The 20,780-nt window shown below is 37.6% G+C and overlaps 1 protein-coding gene across 4 annotated transcripts in view; it reads left to right on the top strand.

Moving 5' to 3' along the window:
- Positions 1-20,780, top strand: part of LOC136866373 (palmitoyltransferase ZDHHC2) — a 364,730-nt gene that overhangs the window by 287,230 nt on the left and 56,720 nt on the right. For 2 of the 4 annotated variants that reach the window (XM_067143256.2, XM_067143257.2), the window contains one exon: positions 1,208-1,335. The exons of 1 other annotated variant lie outside the window; for it this stretch is intronic. In XM_067143256.2, the coding sequence (XP_066999357.1) occupies positions 1,208-1,335 (128 nt within the window). Of the gene's footprint in view, positions 1-1,207; positions 2,242-20,780 lie in introns of those variants that run through there. One more of the 4 variants, XM_067143259.2, reaches the window with a different exon arrangement.

A 20,780-nucleotide genomic window follows, 5' to 3' on the forward strand; every position in this document is an offset into this window, starting at 1 on the left:
ATCTGTCTGTAATACCAATATAATGGTCCGTTATTGGACATTATAAATTTTCCAGCTAACTCATTCTTGGTTGCTTGCGTTTTGCCCTCATGTGTTGAGTTGGGCTCGTCAGTTGGGACTTAGCACACCTCCCAAGACACAAGGCTAGTGCATACCGTGGAGGCGACTGCATAGGCTACTTGAAGCCACCAGCAGTGCCAATGCACTATGAGAGCTATGTCTCATTTCCAAAAATTGATGCCTGCCTGGCCATCAGATGATATAGATGTTGATTCCCATAGGGAACTTAAAATATTTGTCCTGAATGAGTAAATTTATAATACCAATATAATGGTCCGTTATTGGACATTATAAATTTTCCAGCTAACTCATTCTTGGTTGCCTGCGTTTTGCCCTCGTGTGCTAAGTTGGGCTCTTCAGTTGGTACTTAGCACACCTCCCAAGACCATTATATTGGTATTATAAATTTACTCATTCAGGACACATATTTTAAGTTCCCTATGGGAATCAACATCTATGTCGTATCTGTCTGTGAAATTTAGTTTGAAAACTTGTATGTCTGCATTTATAATATGACTATACAGTTTAGAATAAGTCTGTAATGATCAAGAAGAGCATAGGAACTTGTTTTCATTGTAAAAACCTATCTCCATTCCTGTTTTCACTCCTAACTGAAATTAAAAGTTTTATCTCAAGTGAGGTTCATGTTTGACCCCTCCGTATTTCCAGATAGTGGGAGTCATACAATCTTTGTAGTGTTAACCTGTACAGATGCTATCTGATGTATTTCAGAAACATTTCCTCCCCTTAGAGACCATCACCCAGGCTCCTATGCCCAAAGCCATTGGCCTTTTCAGTGTTGAGATGCTGGTTGTACAGTCTACTCAATGCTGTAGCTGTAAAAACCTGGCCAGACAGGATGTCCTTGTAAAAACAAAAACAAAACTTATTTAAATGTCCTTCAAGAATCTACTATTCCCAAAATGAAGTGAGCTGATATGGTTTGTAATTTTGTTTATTGTTACATTACATATTTCCCCTTCCTTTCTATTTCTGCTATCAAATTTGAGAAGTACAGTAAATACAATTTTGAAATGAATCTTTACGATTGCATAATGTAAAGCTTTTGTTAAATATGAATCATACCAAAAATGTTGTGAAGAGTCAGTAACTAGTAGTGAACATAGCAGCAAACATGTGCTTACAGCCTGGGCGATGGGGTGACATTCCCTCAGCGGTGTGTGGACGAGGATACTGACACATTGCTGGGCACACGGCAGCGGTGGGTGGAGGAAGCAGAGCTCGACTCCCCCCCTTTCTCCTCTCCTCACACAGGTACGCAGCAGTGGCGCTAATCCCATCCATTCCAAGTCTGCATGTTTCATCATGCAGTGCTTTAGTGGTAGCATGGTTCAAAAGGAGAACGTGTCAGAAAACATAAAACGTGTGCTGCTCTCATGATATTCAGTTTTCATACAATAATGTACAGTTCACTACAGTAAGCCATAGAAATAATAATTTCTGAGTCCTTTGTTCTTTGTTTTTCATGTTGTGTATTAGTGTAAAGGTATGGTGAAAATTAATCAGTGCTTTTGAATCAGAGCTTAGAATTGTTCTTTATTTCTGAGAGTTTACTTGAATGTAGAGATGTGAGAAGTGAAAAATTTGTAGCAAATTAAATGCTGATATTTTCTTAGCAGTTTACATAAGTGTGAGTTTTACAGTACCCTTCAGTAGTGGACATTGTTTGTGTAAGTTGTCTTCAGAAAACACCAAATACTGTTATATTGAAATAATCAGTGAATGGCGTTGTAATATATTGTTTATATGTGTAAAAGAGAATCATTTTACCACATGCATTTAAGTTGGAAGGCCCTGCTTTCAATGGAATTCATTTGATACATTTTCTAATTTATTGTGTTTCTCTGTGATATAATGTGACAATTAAAAAAATTAGGAAGTTTATAAGGAAAAATTATTTTAATTTTTATAATTTATACCTTATACAGTATTAGATTTGTATTTGATACTTCTTGTATATGACTTATTTTTTACCTTTAAATTTAATATTTTGCTGCTTTCCAAGAAAAATGGTTTGAGTGATGGTCATGGATTTTGTATTTTATATTTTTTGGCTAATGTTACTTAAGTGATTGATTTATGGTTATGTCATTATGCATTTTGTAGTTATTGCAGTTATTTCAGCTTTGTTGATCCCGATAAACTTGGTGTGTTTTTGTGGCATGCTTTATTATTGTCCCCTGATAATAAGAAATGTTATGTATCAACTGGGATGTGTTGAACTCACTTAAGAAGTGCACAGAGTGTAATTTCCTCAGGGTACAAGAAACAAACAAGTAAACAGGGCTAGCTAGTTTACAGTAGTGGGTTTTTCTGGAAAGCATTCATTTGATTTGTGATACTACGTAATAGAAAATACACTGTCCAAAAGAATGAGCAAAACATGTTTTTGAACATATGCCATACTGCATAGAACAATAATTGACAACTAGCAGTGCTACCAGATATACCCGTTTTCTTTACAGATAAACTAGCTGATGTACCCGTGCTTCACTGTAGAATTCTACATTGTATACAGAATTGTAGATTAGGTAGAGTACACGCTGTGAGCAAGACTGTATTAAATTGCATAGCTCTTAACGTTACCCTAGAAACGCGACAAAGAAATCACCAAACATCTTTTCTCATATGAAGACTGTGTTAGGGAATTTTCGTTGTAATGGTAGGCCCGCTTGCCTACCATCAGTTACAATCAGCTTGGGGAATTGCATTATAATGGCAGACACTCACTCCCCACCTGCATTTTTACATCCTCAGAAAGACTGTCTTAGTGGTTTTCCAAACTGAAATGAACATAGGTCATTACAATGACGTCAGTAGGAATGGCACGAATAAAAGCAATGATTTCACAACAAATACTCGATAAAATGAAAAAAGCACACATTTTCCCACTTTTAACCAACAGTACTACGCTGCCAATCTAACAGTCCAAAGTTCCAGAGCTGGAATGACCAGGCCCTAGACAGCCGTAATCCATGAACACTCAGTCTTTTCCGCGGGGGGCGGGTCGTCGAATAGTGGAGAGTCTCAGGGTAAAAACTGTGCCCTTTTACTAATCTGATTCGTAGGAGTACCCAATGAGTCAGAAAATCTCAATTCACTATGTTGGCGGCAGAAAAATCTATCTATTTCTCCAAGCCAAAGGAGCAACCCCCTCTTCACTACTAATTTTGAATAAAAGTGAAGGGGAAAAAGCTCTTTTCAGGGTTTAATTTTGAGTTATTTAGTAAATTGTGGTATTAATTTGGAATATGCCTAAATTGTAATTCTAGACCAGGTCATACTACTACTAAGTGAGCCTCTGCCATAAGAGTGCACACTTCTCATTCAAAAGAGCACGTCAGAGGAGGGATTGAATAGCTGGAATACTATGATGAACCAGTGAGTTACGTACCAGCAGTACGGTATCAGAAAATGTATGAACCAGAGGAATGGCATGCTAAATAAGAAAGTTTTTCTAATTCCCCAGCTATTTCCCGCCAATATTTAGTCAGGCTGCTATACTCAGTACGCAGAAGTAATCCCATCTATCGGAGTTGAGCGGCGGCATAAGAGACAAAGAACATCACCACAAACAACGGTCAATGTACTGTTATTGTTGACCAATGTTATGCGCTTTCAATATTGTAGGGCTTCACATTTAGTTTTCTTCCGACTTTGAAATACCACTCTTATCATAGTCGGTACGGTAAAATTGAATAAAACATAAATGGTCGGAGCCAGCCCCGTGGTGTAGGGGTAGCGTGCCTGCCTCTTACCCGGAGGCCCCAGGTTCAATTCCCGGCCAGGTCAGGCATTTTTACCTGGACCTGAGGGCTGGTTCGAGGTCCACTCAGCTTACATGATTAGAATTGAGGAGCTATCTGATGGTGAGATAGCAGCCCCGGTCCAGAAAGCCAAGAATAACGGCTGAGAGGATTCATTGTGCTGACCACACGACACCTCGTAATCTGCAGGCCTTCGGGCTGAGCAGCGGTTGCTTGGTAGGCCAAGGCCCTTCAAGGGCTGTAGTGCCAAGGGGTTTTGGTTTATAAATGGTCGGAAATTGTATTCTCTATAACTTTTCAATAGGACAAATAACATAGGCCTAGGCATTTAAAAAATAAATTTTAGGCACCTTCCTCTAAACTACAATTTCATACAGGGCGAATAAAATTGTTTATAACTTAGACTGTAATTTCTTACTTCCCAACTTTATATACTGATTTTCATTAAATTATGTTAACCCATTTTCTCGTTGCTCAGCATTGATATGGACTTGGTGACAAAAATACAAATTCATGAATATCTGTGTTATCAAAGCCAGTATGGTAACAATGTATGACATAAATGATAGGAAATTTAATTCTACATAACTAATCTACATAACTTTAGTTATGTAGTATTTATCGATAGGACCACTAATAACATAAATATTTTAGAATTAAATTTGAGGTCTTCCCCTAAACTACCATTTTACTCAGCGTGAGTAAAATGATTTATAACCTAGATTGTAGTGGCTCATCCTCAGGCTTCACATACCAATTTTCATCACATTCTCATCAGCCGTTTTCTCGTGAGGTGTGTACATACACATAGACAGACAGACAGACAGACAGAAATTATGGAAAAGTAAAAAGTGCATTTCCTTGTTACTATGGTCATGATCGATACAGAAATACCATTCTTTTCAAATTCTGAGCAATGTACAGACAAAACTCTTATATATGTAGATATATAGATTACACACACACACACACACACACACACACACACACACACACACACACACACACACACACACACACACACACACACACACACACACACACACACACACACACACACACACACACACACACACACCATCTGATTCTCATTCATTTTTACAGAACAAACTTAAATGTCTGAACAGTGTCAAAAACAAAGTGGGAATAGGTTATCCAGTCATCCAGTTTGGTTTTCTCCCGAGTTTGAGAGCTTTAGTATCATGTATGCCCTCCATAAGCATTTATCACTGCGTGACACCTACATAGCATACTCTGTTCAAGTCTACAGAGCTCACTTGTAGTATCCATTCCATTCTTCAATGACCGGGCGAGTTGGCTGTGTGCGTAGAGGCGCGCGGCTGTGAGCTTGCATCCGGGAGATAGTAGGTTCGAATCCCACTATCGGCAGCCCTGAAAATAGTTTTCCGTGGTTTCCCATTTTCACACCAGGCAAATGCTGGGGCTGTACCTTAATTAAGTCCACGGCCGCTTCCTTCCAACTCCTAGGCCTTTCCTATCCCATCGTTGCCGTAAGACCTATCTGTGTCAGTGCGACGTAAAGCCGCTAGCAAAAAAATAGCATTCTTCAATGAGAGCCTATGAGAATTCCTGGAGAGTCTGGTTCATCATGCAGGATGACCACGAACATATCTGTCAAGCATGTACCACATAAGCTCAATGGGATTCAGGTAGGAACTCGCTGGCCATTCCATCACTTGAATGTCAAGCCTTCTAAAGACATCTCTGGTGTCGCCAACTACGTGTGCCATGGCATTGTCACTCATTAAAAGGAATTGAGAGCCAATACTGAATGCAGCAATTGCACAGGTTCTAAAAAGATCTGGTTGATATACACCCCTGTCAGTAAGGCGGCCATGAACGACATGATCTGTATGGCAGTCGACACTAATGCCACTCCACTCAATCACAGAACTTTGTTTGAATCTTTTCATTGTAGAATATTTGGCAAGTAACATTCACCAGGGCCTCTCCACACACTTTGGCTGGAGTGGAAATTGTGATTAGTCTGTGAACTACACAGTTCTCTAATGGCAAAGTTGCCAGTTGACATGGTTACAGGTGAACAGAAGGTGAGGTGCTTGGATGTTGCTGCGTTAAGTGAGCCGCTCAAACAGATCGCTTGGGTTGTAAATTCCTGTCGCGTAACCTGTTCCTTACAATCTTAACGGATACTGTGACACCTGTTGTCATTTTGAGGCCTTATTGCAGTTCTCTGACACTGGTGGTATGACGAAACAAAGTGGAAATGACCAGATATCAGTCGTCATTTTCTGTTGTGATGTCCCAACGACCTTGTCCAACCCGCCTGATGAACTGACCGATAAATGACATGGAGAGACATTGAAGCCCTCAGCAACGTAGCGATAAGTCCACCCTTCCTGGATCAAAGTGATTGCTCTTGCAACATGTGCACCATTAGGATGTCTCATTTTACATGCTTAAAGATATATAAACTCTACAAATGACAGCTTCAGTCTGATTACGTCACTACAACATGCCGATATTCAGCATTCCTTTTGTTCTGAGGGGTCTCCTGGCATTGCACTACAGAGCTACGACTATAAGGACAGTATGACTCAGATATTTCCTGTTTTCAATACACAGGGTCTCAGTCTATGCAATAAGGCCACTGGCACCAGTTGTGTCGTACTGTAATGTACCAGCTGTTCAAGAACATGCCCTGCTTATTCTTTTGAACAGTGTATTTATATATTTTAGATTTTCACAAGAAAAATTATGAAACCACTCCAAAAGTTAAGGTTGGAAGTAGCATTTGAAAAGGAATTACATTTACTTCCCTTCAGAATTGTTGAGAAAATTTGCACTCACTAGAGTATACCTCTTCACACACAGACTTCATATTAACAGGTTCTTTGTAAAATTTAAAATAGCTGAAGATAGAAGAGCCTGACTCTTAGAATATGGTCTACGAGTTATTACTGGCTATTTGAAGGCCATATCACACAAAGCAGATAGCAGCTCTGCTTTCTGACATTTTGCAGCACTGCAAGATATTAATTTATACAATACACCGAAATGTTGGTGAGCTTATTAGAAACATCACAGCTTAGCTCTGCCTGTTTCTCTTCTTCAGGAGTTCAGTCATCGATAGAACCCTTTTAATAGACATAAATCTTCAGCTTGTTTTGTTACCAAAACATTTGAACTCAAGTGAGCCAGTAAAAATAAGTATGGAGTGTTGATGGTATCCTACCCATCCCCTTCTTGTTTCGTTGAGGCCCCATGGACCACAAACTGTGGTGAGCTTTCTTCTTAGCCCAGAACTCCTTCATCTTTGCATTGTGGGTTGCTTTCCTTTCCTGAGTCCACTTCACTCACTTTCTATTGATCAAAAAGTTGATAATTTATCAGAAAACCGTATAATTACCCAGATTTGGTAGATCACATCGCTGTACCCTACTATGTACAATACAGCCTTTATTAGCCGTCAGAAAAGTTAGATTTTCTAGAGTGAATGGTTTGTATGCAATCTACTTAGATGTAGGTCACCTTGAGCATAAAACCTGTGATGGGAATGGGAAATGTTCAGAATGAAATGTTACTTTTTCTGCAACTGTAAACAGATTTATACTTCTGTTTTCTCCTTTTGCTGACTAGTTGCATAGACACCCTGTGGTGGAGTATGCGTGATTGAATTTAATATAGCTCGTATCTGTTAAGACCAACAATTGTTAATAAGACGTTGAAAACATAGCATCATCTTTTGGTAACATAATTTTTTTATTTCTTGAGACCCCTGTGTTATAGGAGATTAATAAATGAAGGCATTCTTGTGACCATTTCCCTCAGTGTGCCATTCTGTGTGTGCTGTTGTCATTGTCTTAAAAATGTATGTAAATATGTGGTTCTGCTGTTGTACAGTTGATCAAATTCCTTGCAGGTATATTTTCCTCAAACAATGAACCTATACATATATTTGTTGTGAATATCCACAGGGTTTGTATCTGCATGGGAGGTGAATTAAATTTTGATAATAATTAAAATTAAGTCTGATAAAATGTGAGGAACATACTTTTCTTAAAGCAACTGTAGAGGATTACATTGACACATTAATGTGAAGTTCTTCATCTGGATATTTATGAACTTAACTATACCTCACATGTAGAAAGGTTGTAAGCTGCATACTTTCATAACCATCCACTTTATAATTCAGATATGTCCTATTCAGCTACAATTTCATAATGTAGAAGTTGATGTTAGCTCCAAAATGCATTAAAATATATTAATTCATTTCAGAAATACTAGGCTATTTTTGAAAATCTACATATAGACTGGTAAGTGTTATTTTGAGAAAAGTCAATGAACAGGAAAATCATAAAGTCTTTTATGTACCAGTAGTAGTAGTAGTAGTAGTAGTAGTAGTAGTAGTTGTGTCTGAAAATTCTTTCCTGTAGCTTTATTTCATCCTGTCATGATATGAAATTCCTTCCATCTATATAATAATAAAATAAAAAAAAATCAGTAACCTGCTGCAGACTTGCTTAGGTTTTGGAAGGTCTTATTTCTATGTTGTAACAACAGTTAGGAAATTGATCATGTATTCATGAGATAAAATTATCCACAATGGTTATTGATTATAGTGAAAACCTTGGTGATTCACAGTGTTTATTGACATCACAGTCATTTTTGGAGCTTGATCATTGCATACACTGGAAACTTAAACAAGAATAACTTGTTTATATTCCTAGGTCATTGATTAGTGGCGTAGTAGTTCATTATTGTGATTTTAATGGAAATAAGGAGACAGTGAAAATGAAATGAAATGGTTAAAGGAAAGAGATATGTGTGTGTATATATATACTGTATACTACTACTTTTTATGATTAGCAGTTCAGCTCTCCCATGTAAAGGATATCTCTGTTGAAAATTCTTGTAGCTGTGGGTGTAGCCAATGCTGCTCCCCCTCCTGTAGTACTTGACCCCATTGGAATTGTCACTTTCTTTGAATTGAATAATTTATTTGGCATTAAACAAGTGCAATAGCCTTTGTCTTAATACATTAATATATACAGATATAGATATTCTCCATATAAACTAAACAAGCTTATTCCAATAATAAAACTATATACACCTCAAAATATCTTACATGCCATTGGATACACTTCTGTACCAATACAAATTTATGCTCTATAAAAGCTACATAATTCTACTCATGTAAATTGTCAGATATGAGAATAACAACTAATTAATTATAATGTTGTAAAAAAAGGTCCATTGGCAATGCAGTGATGCTGTTGTCCATCCATGCTCTCAGTCCATCTCGGTTTTGAATCCTGGTAACATCTGGCAGAGAACTCTCATCTAGTTCAATGCATTGTGGCCATTCAAATGAAATCAGAGAAAGAAAAAAAAAATTGCAGATATTGTCAAAGAATGGAGTTATACATAGCGCATTTAAATAGCTAAATATACATTATATTTAAGCAATATGATGGGAGACACCCCTTCTGAAGATATAGAAACCTAGAAATTAATACTCGAAGTTAGTGTAGACAGCTCCAGTCCTCTTCAGTCCATTTGGCAATGGAGTCCCATGGATTTATCAATATCCATTTATAAAGACTGTTGTAGGTCCGATATCCAAATTGTGGTAAAGCCTTCAATAATCATATTTAATATAACAGATAAATAATAGGAGTTACAATGATCTATAAATTTTGTTAATATGTTTAAGTTTTGTGTCCCTGGACATATAATGTCCATATACTTATCCTCCTTATAAATTAGCATACTCATTTGACGATGAATAAGGTACCAGTGGACAGGATTTTTAAAGACTTGAGACATAACAATGGACGTATTAACACACAAAAACTTCCAATATGGTGCCAAGGAACATCACCAATAGCTCATTGGTGTGAACATGTATATATTCTTTGTAGATTGTTTGTAAAACAAGAGCAATTGTTTTTTAGGGAATAAAAAAGTTTGCAAGTGCGAGAATAGGAGAAAAAAGGACGATTGAAGAGAACAGCATACGTATCGTAGTGACAATAAAGTTGTTATACAAAGAAATAAACGTGTTCACGTGTGATATTTTTCTTTCATAAGAAAAAAAGAAAAATCGCATATTGAGAACGATAAGATGTCCTTTGAAAATGTTCATTCGGAGTTAACGGAATTCTTGACCTTATTTATTATATAGGGTTATACTTAACACCATATAATATTTTTGAGATTTCTTTAACTGACACCGTGGTATATTGAGATGATTAAGATGACCTGGTAGTGTAGGTATGTATGGTGTGCCGACATAACAGTTTTGTTTTGCCAGCCCCCAAGAATCTTCTTATCCTATGAAGAAAAACCAAACATTAAACCTCACCGTATCATTTTCATTAAATAAGAGGAAGGGTTCCACTTCCCAAGCAAAATATAAGCACTTCTTATTTGCTTTTGGATAAATTTGAATGCATCAACCAGTACTTCTAGAATAACACATTCATTACAGTTCAAGAATTGGAATGATATACTCGACAGACTGCATTCTGGTTTCACAATGCGACAAGATTTTTAATATTTTTCCTCAAGAGAGAATATAAGATAGGTTTTTTTTTTTGCTTGGGGGTTTACGTCGCACCGTCATAGATAGGTCTTATGGCGACAATGCGATAGGAAAGGCCTAGGAGTTGGAAGGAAGCGGCCGTGGCCTTAATTAAGGTACAGCATCGGCATTTGCCTGGTGTGAAAATGGGAAACCACGGAAAACCATCTTTAGGGCTGCCGACAGTGGGATCAAACCCACTATCTCTCGGATGCGCGCCTCTACGTGCATGGCCAACTCGCCCGGTAAGATAGGTTTTAGACAGTGACATGAACCAGAACTGTTGTAAATTTTAATGTGTGTTTTTTTAGTTTGGATATTTTACAATGTCTTATGTATTGTAATGTTAAGTATCTCCTTGGAGATTTTGACTGAAGGAGAGAAATGATCATGACTAGTAATGAAATGAATTAAATTAGTAATAACCATATACTAATTGTGTAATTGTATTGACAGGCGGAGCCTTATTAGCCCTGTTTTCTCACAGGTTATAAATCACTTGACCGTGTCCAACATCATACGCTAATAAAAGTTAACTTGTTTTGAGATCAACAGGAGGATGTATTCGTCTATTAAATAGACTTAGAAAAAGTCTTTGGCTATGTTCAACATCATACATTAATAAAAGTTCTTGTCAACCTAGATGGTAAAGACATAGGGCTTTTGAAGAATCTCTACTGGCTAAAGACTGAAAGATTACAAGTTAAAGGATCCATGTCAAATCAAATTCGTTTCCAAAGAGTTGTACACCAAGGATACTTCTCTTCAGTATATACTCACAATTGATATTCAAAGCTCTCAAGAGTGAAAGAGCTGTCATTAAAGTGAACAGAGAAATGATCAACAACATCAGATATGCTGATGATACAGCCCTTCTTGCAGATTCCAACCAGGACTACAGCATATCTTTAGAGTTAATACAACCAGTTTGAAATATGGTATGACTATCAACATCAAAAAGACTAAGGTTATGGTTCTCAATAAGGGTCAAAATGTTCAATTACGAATCAAATAAATGGTAAAATACTTGAAAGAATCAGATTCAAGTACCTTGGCTGCTGTATTGACCGTCAACCAAATCTGGATGTATAATTGAAGACAAGAACTGAGGTAGCGAGAAGCAGGTTTATGAAAATAAAGCAGTTATTCTGTGACCCGTGGCTTAATTTAAATCTACAACAGATTTGTTTGTTAAGTGCTCTGTTTGGTCTGTCCTTTTATATGGAGTAGAATCATAGACTCTCACAGTAGCTAAGGAGATTAAAGTCGAAGCATTTGAGATGTGGGTACAACAACATATGCTGCAAATACCTTGGACAGCATGGATGACCAACCAAGAAATCCTATGCAGAGTAGGAACAAATGCTTCACTGCATTAAAATAAAAACAGCATATCTTGGTCATATATTTAGGCATAAAAAGAAATTGCCTCAGCTCATCATGGGCATGGAGATCGAGAGGAGAGGAAAAGGCTGGACTTCCTGGCTCCCTGTATACTATAGTAGAAAGGTCTTAATTTACAATAGCTAATTAGAAACGGCTCAGGACAGAAATGCACGTGCCATAATGATCACCAATATCCTAATAAAATGGTACTACAAGAAGAAGCTTTCAAATATTTTTCTCTCCTTCAAAATCATCATCATAATCATCTGTTAATCCCTAGTAGGCTGGGTAGGATTTGTGTGAACGATAAGTCTCCATCTGTTTACAGTATGTTTTTGTAAACTACTACTACTACTACTACTACTACTACTACTACTACTACTACTACTACTACTACTACTACTACTACTACTACTACTACTACTACTACTACTACTACTACTACATCTTCTAATGTATTTCCCTTTCTTTATCAATTCTTATCCAATTTGGTCCAACCACCTCCTTCTGGGAGATCGTATTAGTCTTTTTCAAGGAAGTATAGTCTCTAAGTACATCGTGCGCATCCACGTCTTCTTCATTCACTTTACATGGGTAAGCCATCTCAGCTGTGCACCTCTGTTTTTCCTCCATTGTCAAATTCACCTGCATGTCTCGTCTGATGTAATCATTCCTGATTCTGCCCCTTGTCATCTTCTTCATATCTGATCATAGAAACATAATTTCTTGTGGTTGTAATTTACTTATGTCTTGTGAATTTAATACACAACTCTCCAAAGTGTATCTCATGATTGGCATAGTGTATGATTTGAACATTGTCTGTTTTGCTCTTTATGGAACTGCCTTGTCCCAGACTAGATTGTGCACTTGGTAGAAGAAATTGGATCCTTTGGACAAATTGTTTTATACTTGTAGTTTAACGTTATAGTTATTGGAGACAACACTTCCAAAACGAATTAAGTTTCTTTATCATTCAATTCTCTCTGTCTTAAGTGTGAGGTTACAGTGAGTGAATGTTACTCATTTTCATTGCCACTGTCTTCTGCTTGCTCACAGTTAACTTACAGTATATTCTTTAAACTTGCTGCTCCAGTGATCCAACCTTCACTGTACTTCCTGCTCTGTCTCTTCCCAAATGGCAACATTATAGCAAAAAACAAATTCATTCAAATCTCCAGCGTACATTGCTTTAATTTACTTGATAATGATACCCAAAATTCAACCTGAAGCTGTTGCAGGAAGATTGTATAATAATAATAATAATAATAATAATAATAATAATAATAATAATAATAATAATAATAATAATAATAATAATAATAATAATAATGATAATAAATTAACAGTACTTATATTATAAACCTAAATTAATAATACATTTTAACATGTATAAATTTGTGTAGAGGATTGCTCATTTCAATCATTATTATTGATAATTACTGTAAATTATTGCTAATTTATTATTTTTGAGTATTATTAATACAACTTCCCCCATGCTGAGGCTGCCACAAGGACAAAATATGTCAACTACACAGTATTTTGCCTTCTAAGTTACTCATTCCTGCCAATCCTTCCGATTTACCCGGAAACCTTCCGTTTTTTTATAACTCGTCTTCCGATTTTCTGATTTATTTTTATTTCTTCCTATTTTTGACCAATATAACCTCCAGGACGGTCAGTACTCTTCCCTGGGATAAATTCTTGTGTGCTTGTATAATTTACGCAACCTCACTTGCAAGCGTATTTATTTGATGTTTTATTTGGCGAGTGTATCGTCCATCACCCTACGTGTATCGTGCTTCCCGCTCACTACAGCAGCGTGTGCGCTTTAACACTCCAGGGGTCGCGCGGAGGACAATAGTGATCCAGCCGTTTAGATTTTATCGCTCCTGTTTTTTGGTATGATTGTTGACCTTCAGCATCTGCGTACCTTCCTCGTGCCCCATCCCTTCTCTGATAACGCAGTAGTCTGCTAACCTGGACTGATGGTTATTGCGTTATAGAACAGTTTATTCTTGTGGATCACAACTGTGATCTGTGCGACCACTAGCGTGACTTATTTTGACTTTGTTTGTTTTCTTATTACGGTGTCTAATCTCAGTTGATGTGCATATATCTACTCCGTTTTATGAGTTTATATTAATTATTGGTATATAAGTACAAAATTGATGATATAAATCGATGGCTGAATGAACCAGACAGTGAGGTACCTCAAAAACATTATGGAGGGAGTAAATGAGACAAATCACATTGTCCGGTAATTATTCTGGTATTTTTATAAATGCATGCATAATTATATGATAATGTACAGAAAATAAAGTTCTCTTCACAATGCATAATCATATTCATTGAATAAATAGTATAGAATAGCCGTTTATCACAAAGAAAAATGGATCACAATTGTGATCCGCGCGACCACTGACATGACTTTTCTTCACGTGACCACCGGAGTGTTAAGCTGGGAATTCGGGATGGCAATCGTCCTACAAGCAAGAAAGAGAGCCCAGCCACTATGTTAATCGGGACAAAAGAATGAGTTTGTTATTGTGCGGTTTGCACGCTGTAAACATCGTTCCTGTGCGTACTTTCGTTGGAGTTGTAGGCACGAGCTTTTTTTCTTGCGATTCTGTGCTTTTCCTCCTGTCGAAGTCGTATGTTAATAATGTACTAGCAGTTTCCAGCTGGCTCCGCCCGCAATGTACAAAGTATGGTGGTTTTCGTTACTATCCTCATGGATGTATTTGCAAAGTTTCGAGTTAATGAAATAAAGCACATGATCTGCTGTGGTTGGAATATTATGTCAGCAAAACACTTGAAAATACATCACACACAGAAATTGAATTAAACGTTCCTTGGAACAACACTACACGCCGAACTGTTAAAAAGTCCTTCAAAGATCTTCGTCACGGAGACAAATGTACTCATAACTTTTCTCAGAATCCACCAATTTAAGTAGTTATTACCTCAAAAGAAAGCGCTTGATCCACTGATTGTTTTTGGACCAAAACGAACTGCGTACCTCAATTAGAACGAAAGATACTATTGCTTCAATGAGAAAAAATGTTGAAGAAATGAGACGTCAAATTGAATGTGCACTCATAACTTTCCTCAGAATCAACTAATTTGAATAGTTAAGAGCTGAAATGAAAGAGCTGGATCCACTGAGTGTTCTTAGGCCAAAATGAACTCCACACCTCAGTTAGAACCAAAGATATGATTGCTTCAAAGAGACCAAATTTGAAAAAAATCAAATAATTTGAGGAAAGCAAAAGTTACGTGATTTATAGTACCTGATGACAAATATGTGCATGAATACCTTTCAGTTTAAAAAAAAAAAAAAAATGAAGGACCTACTTTAGTTTTCATAATTTTTTTAAATATATAGATGAGTCATATTTCGCGTGTTTCAGTGCATTTATGTTCATTCTTACTTCATAATTTTAATGACTCGAATGTATTTCAGAGAGTTGTGTTGGTGACAGTTCCTGGTATTTTCTCTTTACGTTATGGCCAAAAAACATAACAAACGTTACCTCCAAGTGTTCAGAAATACCTATAAAATTGAATTTCCGTTAATTTTACAATCTAATAAAGGAAACTATAATGCATTTCGTTCCATGTATCGGTATGATATACATTCGTACGTATGTGTCATAAATGAGAACGATTAGGCACATTTTCTTGAAACCATTTTTATCTTTTCTTGGTTTAAGATTTTAAACTTAGTGGTCACTTCACATTGCAACTGTAGATATGCATGCCTTTTATCTTGTTCTATTTTTTCACCAAGATCGTGGCGCATTATATGGGATGAAACCCAAGAATTAAGAAATCTTCCTATTTTTAATGTCTAAAAGTTGGCAGGTATGGGTACTGTTGAGTTTGCTAGTGTGCCAGATAAGAACAATCGCCACAAGGCTCGGGAATAAATTTGCAATGAATTTGGGATATGGCATGATGTGTGGTTCTTCAAATGTTTACAGATAATTGCAGAGTATGGTCACTGAATCTCATATTGCGGCGATAGCGATGTCCTGTAGTCGTGTCCGGTTGAGACCGAGAAAATCCCATAGCTGTAAAAATTTTTTAGAGATTGTGGCTTGAGCTCCGATCATGAGTCCATGGACGGAAATATTGTCTAGGTGATATTTATCTTTATAGTAGTTGACAGTTGGCTGGTAAATTGACTTCTTTTTGGCATCCACCTCTTCGGCCTGGCCAACGTGCGACTCTAAGCGTATTGTGGGATCTAAGACTAGTCCTTGCTTGCTAGCTGGTTGAAAGGCTATCATGTCAATACGCCTGTTACTCCCGTCGGTAGCTAGGCCAGAGATCTCTTCGTGCACCGTGAAACCATGATCCCTCAGCGAGGTCGCAATCATGTGTCTTATTGTATGATGGCGGGAATTTCTCAATACCTTCCCGTGAGGACAGGCTCCCAGGACAGGGGCAAGAGTTTCGTGCTCTCTGTCAGTAGCGGCGATTAGGGGGGGCGAGGGGGGGGGGGGGCAGTCGTCCCCCTACTTTGTGGAGAAAACTTTACATTTGTATTCCATTTTAGCTGGATGAAGCAAGGAATTATAGGAATTATTAAAACAAGCAATTTGTACAAGCCCTATTGTTTTATCAGCTAATTATTTCTTTAATTAATTAATTAATAATGAAATTATTAGCGGAAATACGCAACAAAGTCGTTCACGCGGTTAACCGATTTGTATAGTGCCAGTGGAGACTTTTTATGTGCTGTGAGGAAGGGTACACGCACATTCGTTAGTCTGGCAGTCTCTTTATTGTCAGTTAGTTTTTTTTTAGTTTTTAGTCAAATACTAAATGATTTTTAATTATATAATCACGCCATACGTCTATTTAATTGTAATACATGTGTAATATTGTTCCTCTCGTGAAAGTATTATTGTATAGTGTTGTTGTTGTTGTTTGAGTCATCAGTCCATAGACTGGTTTGATGCAGCTCTCCATGCCACTCTATCCTGTGCTAACCTTTTCATTTCTACGTAACTATTGCATCCTACATCTGCTCTAATCTGCTTGTCATATTCATACCTTGGTCTGCCCCTACCTTCTTACCACCTACACTTCCTTCAAAAACCAACTGAACAAGTCCTGGGTGTCTTAAGATGTGTCCTATCATTCTATCTCTTCTTCTCGTCAAATTTAGCCAAATCGATCTCCTCTCACCAATTCGATTCAGTATCTCTTCATTCGTGATTCGATCTATCCATCTCACCTTCAGCATTCTTCTGTAACACCACATTTCAAAAGCTTCTATTCTCTTTCTTTCTGAGCTAGTTATCGTCCATGTTTCACTTCCATACAATGCCACGCTCCACACGAAAGTCTTCAAAAACATCTTTCTAATTCCGATATCAATGTTTGAAGTGAGCAAATTTCTTTTTTTAAGAAAGTTCTTCCTTGCTTGTGCTAGTCTGCATTTTATGTCCTCCTTACTTCTGCCATCGTTAGTTATTTTACTACCCAAGTAACAATATTCATCTACTTCCTTTAAGACTTCATTTCCTAATCTAATATTTCCTACATCACTTGCCTTCGTTCGACTGCACTCCATTACTTTTGTTTTGGACTTATTTATTTTCATCTTGTACTCCTTACCCAAGACTTCATCCATACCATTCAGCAACTTCTCGAGATCTTCTGCAGTCTCAGATAAAATAACAGTATCATCGGCAAATCTCAAGGTTTTGATTTCCTCTCCTTGGACTGTGATTCCATTTCCAAATTTCTCTTTGATTTCCTTTACTGCCTGTTCTATGTAAACATTGAAAAGGAGAGGGGACAAACTGCAGCCTTGCCTCACTCCTTTCTGGATTGCTGCTTCTTTTTCAAAGCCCTCGATTCTTATCACTGCAGACTGATTTTTATACAGATTGTAGATAATTCTTCGTTCTCGGTATCTGATCCCTATCATCTTCAGAATCATAAATAGCTTGGTCCAATCAACATTATCGAATGCCTTTTCTAGATCTACAAATGCCATGTACGTGGGCTTGTCCTTCTTGATTCGATCCTCTAAGATCAGACGTAAAGTCAGTATTGCTTCACGTGTGCCTACATTTCTTCTGAAGCCAAATTGATCTTCTCCCAACTCAGCTTCTACTTGTTTTTCCATTCTTCTATAAATAATACGTGTTAAAATTTTGCAGGCATGAGATACTAAACTAATGGTGCGGTAGTTTTAACACCTGTCAGCACCGGCTTTCTTGGGAATAGGTATAACAACATTCTTCCGAAAATCGGATGGGACTTCTCCTGTCTCATACATCTTGCACACTAAATGAAATAACCTTGCCATGCTGGTTTCTCCTAAGGCAGTCAGTAATAGTCATCAATTCCAGGTGCCTTGTTCCTATTGAGGTCACTCACAGCTCTGTCAAACTCTGACCTCAAAATTGGGTCTCCCATTTCATCAGCATCAACAGCCTCTTCATGTTCCAGAACCAAATTATTTACATCGTTACCTTGATACAACTGTTGGCGATGTTCCTGCCATCTTTCTGCTTTGTCTTCTTTCCCTAGAAGTGGCTTTCCATCTGAGCTCTTAATATTCATACACCTAGATTTCCTTTCTCCAAAGGTTTCCTTTATTTTCCTGTATGCAGCATCTACCTTACCCAGGACCATACAGCCTTCGACATCCTTGCACTTCTCCTTCAGCCATTCTTCCTTAGCTACCTTGCACTTTCTATCCACTTCATTCTTTAATCGCCTGTATTCTTTTCTGCCCTCTTCATTTCTAGCATTCTTGTAGTTTCGTCGTTCATCAATCAGGTCTAGTATCTCCTGAGTTATCCACTGATTCTTAGTTGATCTTTTCTTCCTTCCTAACATTTCTTCAGCAGCCCTACTGACTTCATTCTTCATGACTCTCCACTCTTCCTCTATAGTGTTTCCTTCAGCCTTTTCATTTATTCCTTGTGCAACATGTTCCTTGAAACAATCCCTCACACTCTTTTCTTTCAACTTGTCTAGATCCCATCTTTTTACATTCTTTCCTTTCTTCAATTTCTTCAACTTCAGATGGCATTTCATGACCAACAAGTTATGGTCAGAGTCCACGTCTGCTCCTGGGAAAGTTTTGCAGTCCAACACCTGGTTTCTGAATCTCTGCCTAATCATAATGAAGTCTATTTGATACCTTCCGGTGTCTCCAGGTCTCGTCCATGTATACAGCCGTCGTTTGTGGTGTTTGAACCAAGTATTGGCAATGACTAAATTATGATCAGTGCAGAATTCAACCAGCCGACTTCCTCTTTCGTTCCTTTGTCCCAATCCAAATTCTCCTACTGTATTACCTTCTCTTCCTTGGCCTACCACTGCATTCCAGTCTCCCATCAGAATTAGATTCTCGTCACCTTTTACATATTGTATTAAATCATCTATCTCCTCATATATTCTTTCGATTTCTTCATCATCCGCTGAACTAGTAGGCATATAGACCTGCACTATTGTGGTGGGCATTGGTTTGGTGTCTATCTTGACGACAATAATTCTTTCACTATGCTGGTCGTAGTAGCTTACCTGCTGCCCTATTTTCTTATTCATTATTAAACCAACTCCTGCATTTCCCCTGTTTGATTTTGTGTTGATAATTCGGTAGTCGCCTGACCAAAAATCTTGTTCTTCCTGCCAACGTACTTCACTTATACCAACTACATCTAACTTTAGCCTATCCATCTCCCTTTTCAGGGTCTCTACCCTACCACAACGATTCAAACTTCTAACATTCCACGCTCCGACTTGCAGAATGTCAGTATCCATCTTCCTGATGATCGCCCCCTCTCGTGTAGTCCCCACCCGGAGATCCGAATGGGGGACTAGTTTACCTCCGGAATATTTTACCCGGGAGGAAGCCATCATCAGTACATCATTCATACAGAGAGAGCTGCATGTCCTCGGGAGTTAGTACGGCTGTAGTTTCCCGTTGCTTTCAGCCGTGTAGCAGTATCAACACAGCTAAGCCATGCTGAGTATTATTACAAGGCCGTATCAGTCAATGATCTAGACTGCCGCCCTTGCAACTATCGAAAGGCTGCTACCACCCTTTCGATGAACCATTCGTTAGTCTGGTCTCTCAACAGATACCCATCCGATATGGTTGCACCTGCGGCTCGGCTATCTGCATCATTGGGACACGCAAGCCTCCCCACCGCGGCAAGGTCACATGGTTCGCAAGTTGAATCAAAATCTTAAATAAATATTATCAACACAGTTAAGTTGTTAGGCTGAGAATCTTCACCTCTCTGTCGAAATTCCATTTAGTAGCTTTCTTTTCCAGTTTTAATGTATAATGTATATATACTTCTCCCACCCCCGCTATATCCCACAAACTTGGGTACTTTTTTGTCTTTAAATTTTTTGCCCCCCTACTTCTAATTCTCAGCCGCCGCTACTGCTCTCTGTGGCAACGCCGACAGAGGGTGTTTTCCTGGGACCTTCCCGGCATGGAGCGAACGGCACACACATCATAAACATATTACAAGAAATGAATTTCATTATTTAGCCTGTATTACTGACTTTAACAAGTATTTATTCATATCTCCAGCATGTGTTGCTTTAATATATTTGATAATGATATCCAAAATTCAAAATAAATGTTGAATTAAATTATTTTAATTATCATAAGTACCATAACATAAACATAGTTAATTATGATCATTAATCATGCAAAAAGGGTTGCATACTGAAATCACAGATTCTACAATTTACTTGATAATGATATCCAAAATTGAAAATAAATGTTGAATTAAATTATTTTAATTATCATAAGTACCATAACATAAACATAATTAAATATGATTATTAATTATACAAAAAGGGTTGCATACTGAAATCACAAATTCTACAAATATATAAGTATACAGATCATTAAACATAGATCAATTGGGTAACATAAAACATGTGGGAGAATTTTTTTATGTGTGTAGCAAATTGTATCAAGTTTA

Source organism: Anabrus simplex, chromosome 3 (assembly GCF_040414725.1).
Source record: "Anabrus simplex isolate iqAnaSimp1 chromosome 3, ASM4041472v1, whole genome shotgun sequence".
NCBI lineage: Eukaryota > Metazoa > Arthropoda > Insecta > Orthoptera > Tettigoniidae > Anabrus > Anabrus simplex.